The sequence below is a fragment of the Hesperophylax consimilis genome, chromosome 1, assembly GCF_061612785.1.
Source record: "Hesperophylax consimilis isolate HC1 chromosome 1, BYU_Hcon_1.0, whole genome shotgun sequence".
NCBI classification, from domain to species: domain Eukaryota; kingdom Metazoa; phylum Arthropoda; class Insecta; order Trichoptera; family Limnephilidae; genus Hesperophylax; species Hesperophylax consimilis.
Window position 1 is genome coordinate 44,477,459 of NC_142836.1, and position 9,439 is coordinate 44,486,897.

General features: G+C 33.1%; 1 protein-coding gene across 2 annotated transcripts in view; it reads left to right on the top strand.

Annotated features, from left to right (window-relative positions):
* The window catches only part of upSET (SET domain-containing protein upSET), a 47,144-nt gene extending 38,087 nt beyond the window's left edge, over positions 1-9,057 (top strand). For both annotated transcript variants that reach the window (XM_089634561.1, XM_089634569.1), the window contains one exon: positions 2,428-9,057. In XM_089634561.1, the coding sequence (XP_089490687.1) occupies positions 2,428-2,570 (143 nt within the window). In that variant the 3' untranslated portion in view covers positions 2,571-9,057. The remainder of the gene's footprint in view (positions 1-2,427) is intronic.
* The last annotated feature ends 382 nt before the right edge of the window (positions 9,058-9,439 follow it).

Consider the following 9,439-nt stretch of genomic DNA (forward strand, 5'->3'; position numbering starts at 1 on the left):
TCTAGAAAATTAATAAGTGGAATAGAATAAAATCAGTTAAATTTGAAACAATATTTATTCATTGCAATGGAATTCCACCAAAAATTAACATTTGAAAAAATATTACTTTTATCATTATTAGAGAGAAAAAGAAAGGATACTAATTATTCATCTTCATTAATTTGTACCACATAAATATTTCATACTGTGTTGTGTTGTCAAGGAATTTAGTTTTTTTTTAACACGTAATACCCGGAGGTTGAAAATGAAACACATGCGGCGGTGGTGGGTCCAGATTGACCCGGCTGAAATGATGAAATTAAAAGGCTTTTTATGCATTTTTCGTTCATATTCTTACTTTTATATGATATTATTGTAGTTCCTCATTAACTCATAACATATCCCCTGTGTTTCTTGTATGAACATGAAAGTTTTGGAAATTAGTGTTCCGTAAATTTTGCGGTTCGTCGATATACAGCGGCGCGGACATCCCGCGCAACAGCTAATCAACGACTGAATCGAAGACGGCCCCGACGGCCGATGCGGGTGCCGGGCGACGGTCAGGGGAATGAGGAGGGCAGTGCGGGAGAGGGGGACAGGAAGCGTTCGTCAGCGGAAACAAACATTTTTATTTCTATAATTATTAAAATTTTCGATGGTGTGCATTTACAAGAATATCGTGTATTATTTAAAATACCAGAAATAAATCACTTATTTGATAATTTCCTTGTGGCTGTACCTCTAATAGAAAGTTGTGTAAAGAGAAAATAAATTCAATTTAAAGCCATATTAAACGATGATTGCCTATGCAAATATTAGAAAATATTATATAATGGCATTCAAATTCAAGTTGAGTATTTACTTCCTCACACATTTATTTGTCACAATTAAAACCATTGAATGACATACATTAAAATATACTAAAACTTTTATTTTTCAATAAAACAAATTTAAATTAACAATTTTCATTTAAAAAAAAGGAATAAAAGCAATATTCTAAATACGAAAATACAAAAATGATTCGACGATTAATAAAATTTAAATACATACACAAAACACCAAATGGATTTATTATTACAAATTCAGCGGCAAAATAATTATATAGCACTACCAATTATAAAAAGTTCAACAGTTTTTTATTAGTTAAAATATATTAAAAATGCTAAAATTCACAAAAATAATTCATCGATATATTATATCATTCAATAAATGTCATCGAAACGTATATTGCTAAAAATATAGCGGAAGCGATTTCTAGATAAAGCGGAGGGGAAAAAATGCTGCCGGAATAAATCCTCGGTAGTCCAAAGTTCGCTTAGTTCTAACTTTCGGCCGCGATTTCTTCCTGAAGCCAAAAGAACTCCAAAAAATGCATACATTTCTGTCTTCGTAATGTTAGGAAAGCTGGAATTTTTCGGATTGAGCTGACAGAATTTATTCGTATTTTCAATAATTTCCTCCACCATTTCATTTGAAATAAACAAATCAAAAGCATCTCTGATGGATACTATGTTCTGGCTACCGTTTTTCAATCCAGGGGTAGAAGAAATAATGTTATGGCTTCTGGTACGTGAGCTGGCTGGTGGCGCAGAATTCCATTGGAATCCGGAATTCGACACGTATAAATGTTGATCTGCAACGGATTCATTCGAATTTCCTACACTAACTTCATTATCACTTCCATTTCCACTTTCAGATATTTCCTCTAGTAATATTTCTTCCGGATCACTTTCAAATTCTGGATCTAATGTTTCGAATTCCAAGTCGCCATCATCACTGATCTCACTGTTCGAACTGTTAAGTAGCTTTTCGATCTCATTATCAGATAAATAATTTTGCTTTGCCATTGCGTTCGTACGCTACGAAAAAAAAAATTAAAACAAAGTCACAAACAAAAATCACAATACTAGAAATGTGCCCGAATGGTTGACAACATCTGCGCGGGACTGTGAGAGACAAAGACGGAAGGACAGAGCGAGAGATATGCTGTTTCGTCGGCTGCTCGAATTCAACTGAGAAGAAATGAGTTTTTGCGTGTTTTTAAACACAATTATTCTTATAACTTTTTTAAAACGTGTCCGATTTTAATCATTTTTGAGTCGAAATGTGGGTAAATATTTGATGAAAGAATAGACTAAAGGAAATTAGCCTAAACGAGATATTTGCGGCAAAATCTTTTTTTTTTAAAACACTGGGTCAAACCAGACCCATCACCGGAGTCGAGGTGTTAATACTACCATCTTACATACGTCCATACTACCCTCTTACATACGTCCATATTACCCTCTTACATACGTCCATATTCCCCTCTTACGTACGTCCATATTACCCTCTTACATACGTCCATATTACCCTCTTACATACGTCCATATTACCCTTTTACATACGTCCATATTATTTGTGCAGTTGATTGTCGAGATAGGCTTTTAACAGAGGGGAGATTTGCAGGTGATGGAGAAGCGGGTGAAGAGATACTGCAGGAGGAGGTTGGGAGGCCCCCCGAGCCAGAGGAGCCTGCCGCCCCCCGCAGCCAGGAGTGCGCCTCCTTCACCTCCTGCACAAACATGTCCCCGCTGGTATTGGATCGATAGTGGAGTACAAGTGTAGTCCAGTGTCCTATAACAAAGGGAGCGAGTTGGTTCATCCACCCGCATCATGGGTTGGTTGGTGCAGCACTGCCCATGGAAGATAATATCATGTTAAAGCATACTACTTTATTACATATAGTTTATTTTTAAATTTAAGTGTAATTTTGTATCTCTGTAAATTACTGTATTCTATATAAATCAGCTTTTTTTTATATTTCTGCAAGTACAAACTGTAAGTTTTATAATTTTGTACATATTGTATATAGTGTTTGTATAAATATATTATTAGTTACTTGACTCCATTGTACGTTAAGTTGGTTAAAGTTTTGTGTAAACTGCTAATATGTAACTTTAATTAATGCAATTATCATATTCATTTGGAATGCATCGATATTGTACTTGAAATTTTGGCTGGTAATGTTTCTAACCTACACATTAATTGTATATTTTGCCATTTTCTGATTTATTATTTTGAATACCTTTTACTTGAAACAAATACATTTTATTTCATCAGGGAAATAATAATTTTTCATAATTGCCTTCATAAAAGAGCTTGTATTTTATATAAAACCTGAGCATGCTTTAGCCAGTTGAAATCATTATACATATTTCTAAAATACATTAACTTCAGTGCATAAATAACTATTTCATTGAGACATTTTCCATTGTGTTCTTAATTTTGTTTCTTCTTATAGATAATATTATTATCTTATAATTGTATCTTGTGATTTTAAAACAGATTTATTTATGTGAAAAGGTTTGTGTTTATGGTTATGTAGTTTATTAAACCTAAAAAATATATTTATTTTTTTTGATCTTGGTCTTTAGTGACTAAATAAATATGACCTATTTATAAAAACAGTTTCCCGTACTTGTAAAGTATTGTGCTCTTATTATTTAAAGGTTATTCATTTAATTAAAACATGAATTGTAGTAGATGGATTTGTTTGGGTAGAGTGGTCTTGTAGCATATATATGTTGTATAATTAGATATTGTGTCATTCCATGTAAAAGATTTGAATATTCACTAAGAATAACAGCGTACAGCACAAAAATCACTTATCATTTTCTATTCTCAAATTTCAAATGATCAGCAAAATGGCTAATAATAAAATTATTATCGTTAGTAATAAACAAATATACTTTTGGCGGTTTGTTAATAATTATTATAAAATCAAAAGGTACAAATTTATGTATAGTAATTTAATAAATATGGTCACTGAAACCTACATCACATCCAGAATAATGATATGATTGCTAGTTTAGTTTAAATGTGGACATCTTCTGCGTGTTGGTTGATAACTAGCTTTAGAAATCAGTTACAATCTCTCACAAGTAATAGGTATGTTATATTTCTACAGTGAAATCTACTAGGAAAGATAAAATGTAGAAGGTGCCTTTTATGATTATTAGCAACGAACACGTAAATATTATATTTAATGGTGTGAATATTGTAAAGTAGTCCCACATCTGCATTGCGTTACCTACTGAGAGACCATCACCAGTTTGACCCTGTGATTTGAGATGCTTATCTTGTGATAAACATTGCTTTCAATGTTCTGTTTTAGTTTTTACTTCCGATCTTCAAAATTACAGCCATTTTCCTAAAAAAACATTACGACCAGCTCCTCCAGAATTCTGAGTTGTGATTGGAAACTTGCTCTACTCTTTGGGTGATCATTTCTACTACGATATTAAGCATAAGCTAGTATAAATAGGTTTATTGATAACATTGACCAGCCTTTATCTTCAACTCGGGCCAGCACAAGTGAATAAAGCCGCATTTCAGATCTTGCTAAAAGTTTTTCCCTCTCCCTTTTTTCAGCTCATAAAAAGATGGCCTTTGTTACAACCACCACCCAAATGTTTATTTGGGTATTTATAACACTTTACTAAGGATGGGTTGTTTCGCAGAATTTGAACAATTCATCAAACGTTCATTTTTGAGTTCTGTGAAAGTCCTATTCAAGTTCTGTTATTATATCATTAAAGGCTAGTTGCTTGACAGAACTGAAATAATAACAGAACTTGAAAATTAACTTTGAAATTTGAAGAATTGTTCGAATTCTCCCAAACAACCCATCCTAAGGAAATTGTTTTCCTGATATTCCCTGAACTACACTTTTTTATTACATATTATTAGACATTGGATTATAGGCATGTGCATTATGCATATTTTGGCCATTAGTTACTGAACATATTCCCATTTTTATAATTTAATTTAGACTTTTGATGGTGCATATGTCGACATTTTTAATCTAATGTCTACTAAATATTATGTAATTGTTAAAAAATTCCTTTTAAATTAAGTAAATTCACCAATTATTTCAGATAAAATCTCAGTGAATTTTTATTTTAAGCCAAGCCATCTTTGTGACAACTTCATATATATACATATGTATTGCTGTAGGCCGCCAGGCAACTTGCAATTTAATACATAGTTTTAATTAAGACTTAGTTAAATTTACCGTTTTGTAACCTGATTAGAGGTTACATTTAAAATAAAACATAATTTTCTTCAGAATGATCAACTTGAAGGATTTTTGTGATATGATCACACATAAGCAAAGAAATGCCAAAGTAATTGGAATTATATATCAGTATTTAAAGAAATACACAACTCAGAAAATTTAAAAAAAATCCAACCGTCTTCATTGTTTAACTGTTTGAACATGAATGAACTTGACTTCCAATTTGCAAGTTGTGTTAATTTCCAAAGTGCAAAAATAAAACATATTGCCATGGATTTTTCCTCTTCATAAAATATTATAGATATTTTGGTGGTATCAACTGTCAATTTGTGTATTCATGTAAAAGAGTCTAATAGGGCTGACAGATTACGCTATACGGATCATGGCTGGGCCTATTTCAGCATATCACTTGCCATACATTCCCATTGGAATGTATTGTGAGGGATTTGCTGAAATAGGCCAAGCCACAAGAATATAGTGTGGTCTGAAACAGGCTTGACAAAAAATTAACAAGTTTTTATAGCGACAAAGGCCATCATTGTGTTTAAAACTAACCCCTTTAACTACTCTCCCTTGCTACTAAACATATATACTTTAAGAAGACCTGCAGTCTTTCTGTGAAAATGATATATTATATATTTTCTAAATTGCTGTCTCGTGCAGTCAAACGAAACTATTGGAAACAATAAAATAAATATATGTGTACACATGTTAGCGTGCTAATAACTACCGATCTAGTTCATCATTTACTGACATGTTAAAGATAAAGTGCAAGTGCACATTTAAACATGTAGTCCATACATCAGATCCACAGGCATTTATCCCATCAGAGGTCAAGATCGGGCCCACGCAAAAGTTATAACCGTTAATATCTACATACTTTAACTATCCTATTAACGTGGAGATTATTCTTATTGCCCTATTTATGGAATAGTTTTATTTCATCTTGAGTTATTTCTATTAGAGCACCAATATCTTATTAGTTCAGTCAGGGCCGGACCTGAGCCAAATGACGCCTGGCACTAGTAAAAGCCTCGAGGGCACTATCTAATGGTACGTATACATTTGCGAATTGAGCCACGAATTGCGGGAAAGGAACGAAGCAACTGCATTCGGCGTTTTGCGCAATTTGCGGTTGCTTAGTTCCTTCCTAAGTTGAGGTTCAGTTCGGCAGTTCGGCTTGCGTATGTATACGTAGCATTAGGTATTATCAAGTGAATATTAATACATTAGGTATTATCAAGCCCAGAGCGGACTGTTCCAATTACCCCTACACAGGGCCGGCCCTGACTTCATTGCTTGCAACAATATGTATTACTTGCATATTCTCATTCTACTTTAGCTTCATTACTTATACTTACTAGCAAATAATCAAATTTTAGTTAGCAATAAGATGAAAACTTGCATTGTGCGAGCCGTACTACAAACATTTATTTAATAAATTACTGGGGTTGTATAAATGGAGATGTACAAATAACAATAGAGATTAATGTGATATGATTTAGGGCATAATAATGACTAAGATCTGTTTGCGGTGTAAATTTTGCATTAAAAACAACACATTTGGACTCCTCACAGTTCTGTTGGCATTTTAATGCAATAGGGTTATAACTTATTTGATAATTTTTGTATTCTTTCACAATAGGTGCTTTTTATGTTTGAACAAATTGAAACTCAATCACTGATTTTTAATTTTATTTTATTCATTAAACAAGTTATTTGAAACCCTTTTTGGAATCATACCTTTTTCCATAGCTTTTATTAAATCCGGAGGGTCTTTTGTGTTGAAAACTTATCCCAGCGCGTTCGTATCATCTAGTGATATTATTCTAATTATCCTTTGGTTTTCTTTACTCTTTATAAGAACTAGCCCAATATTAATTATACCTATCTTATTACTCTCAGAAAACTTTTAATATGAATTTAAGATTCCAAGCAACAGTGACAAATCAGAACTCTTTTGAAAAGTGATAAAAGAAATCCAGCCTAAAATCTTAACCTAACCTAGTTGACACGTTGATGGACAGAGTCCTGTTGGCAAGGCCAATTCGATTTTTAACAGAACTGTGATGGAACGGCTAGCTGCATTTTGATTTTGAAACTATCCAGTACAAGCATTCTATGTCACAAAGTGAATAAACAAATAAAGTGTACAATTTTTTTTAAATTCATCTTTTTGCTTTTCGATTTTGTTTTTATGAATGAATGAATGAATGCGAATCTCGGAAGTGGAAATTAACCCATTTCTCGATATCTGATCGAGCTGAAACTCGCAGATAGACTCGTTGTCGATGACAATGCATTTTTTCATGGACATATACGCATTTCTCTGAAATTGGATGACATTACAGCAGTTAATGTAGTAAATAAATGTCAGTCCTACCCAATCGGGATTTGGCTGAATTGTTAGCACGGTTGGCTCCAGTCCCTTTCTCCAGGAAGTTGATTCAATCCTATGTCAAACCAAAAATAAAATACATTTTTTTTAAATACATCCATCTACATATTAAGTAAAAAAAATCATTTTTTTTTATGGGTAAATTTTTTAATAATGAAATTTCAGGATCTTTTGAAATTAACTTGTCACTACACAGTTATATGGAGGGAAAATATCATCCTTCAACGTGTTAACCTTAGTTTTTTTTTTCATGCCTAGATATAACTGATTTTACAGTGTTCGTCTGGTTACCGTATTTAAGCAGCAATGCTCGCTTCCATTTAGATAAATTTTGCTGACCTTGATAAATGTGTTGGATCTGAATTAGGTTATAATTAAATGCAAATCTTCTGGGTCTTGCTATTTAGAAACTTCATTAGTGTTAAATATGGCCTGGCTTTACAATACTGAATAGTTAGAAGGCATTACACCCTTCATTTTTTTTATTTCCTTAATGCAAGTTGGCAAACATTTGACACTGCCTTGAAAACAAAATAGATTTTTCACAGAAACAAGGTCTATTTGAAAATGTCCGTGCTTTCTTGTTTCCACAAAGTTGCCTTTTGTTTGGCACCTGGCAACGAGCTTCTTTCTGCGCAGGATGCACGAAATGCTAAAGTAATGTAATTAGATAATGTCTCCTAGGCCGGTCCGTTCGTGTACAGTTTATATTCCTACATCCCCACCCTTCAGGCAACAGGTAGACGGAGATGGAGACGTGGGAAGCGCTTCCAGAACTTATTTAGGGAAAAAGATTGTGATTAACTTGTAACTTTAACTTGCTTGCAATCAGGTCAGGCATGTTGGTTGGTTGCATTACATTCTCATTGCTATTTGGCTTTTGTAAAGTAAGTGCCATCTGTGTATGTATATCTAATTGAATGCTGTTGTACTTTCTTGCCAATGTTTATTGTATATTTTGGGCGGTTTTATGACACCACTTGTAAAGTTATTTGGAAATTCTAATAGATATTATATAATAATAGAGATAAACCAGTAAATAATAACAAGAGATAAATAATATACAGAAAGATCGTAAGTTACAATTAGCAATATGAATATTTTTGGTATAAAAGTTATGTAGATAAAAGAAATATTACCAGCTATTCAATGTGGTTAATTTAATTACAAAGTTTTTTTTATTTATCAAGATTAAAGGTTAATGGAAATAACATTTCACACTAACCAGTAGATTATGCTCACTAAGCACTTAGCTAACCTCATTGGGATTTCATGGAAACAATCTTTGGTTGTGGACGCCATCGGGACATAATAATTCATTATTTAATTTATTGAAGGCCTATCAAGTTGGTAACAGAACCTGAAACTGCAGCTATGACAAAACAATGTACATTTAACATAATCCTCTTGTATTATACATTTATAGTTTATATCTAAAAGCCGAAATAAAATTTATAAATATGTGAAATAATTTTTAAGAAAAGTAGAAGTTATTGTGTATAAAATAAAAGCATCCCGTTAACTTATTAGAGTTAACGTTTTCTGCCAGAACAGGGACGATATATGTCAGAAATAAGTGTTTAAATATATTTTATTCTAATTAATAAAAAATTAGTTCAAACCTTTTTTTCTTTCCTTAACGCCAAATTCACCTAATCTCTTTATACTCGACCTGCTCTGACTGTCACCAACCAAAGCAACTATATATTTTACTAACAAGTTCTTACTAATTTTACAATTTGGGTACTGCTGCCCTGGAAACCATTTATTTGATGACCAATACCTCTGCCAAATGTCTGGTAACTTGGGCAGACGTGGCTGGGTTCGCGGGGTGAGGTCCGTCTAGGTCAGATGTTCCCAAAGTGGTCTATATGGACCCCCAGGGGTCGATATCGGCTTGCTGGGGGTCTGTCACGAGAAAAAAATTTGTGGGTCCACGAGATTCAAATGGGGGTACATACGAGCGGACCCCCATTTACCTCAAGTCAACATTTGGGAATTCC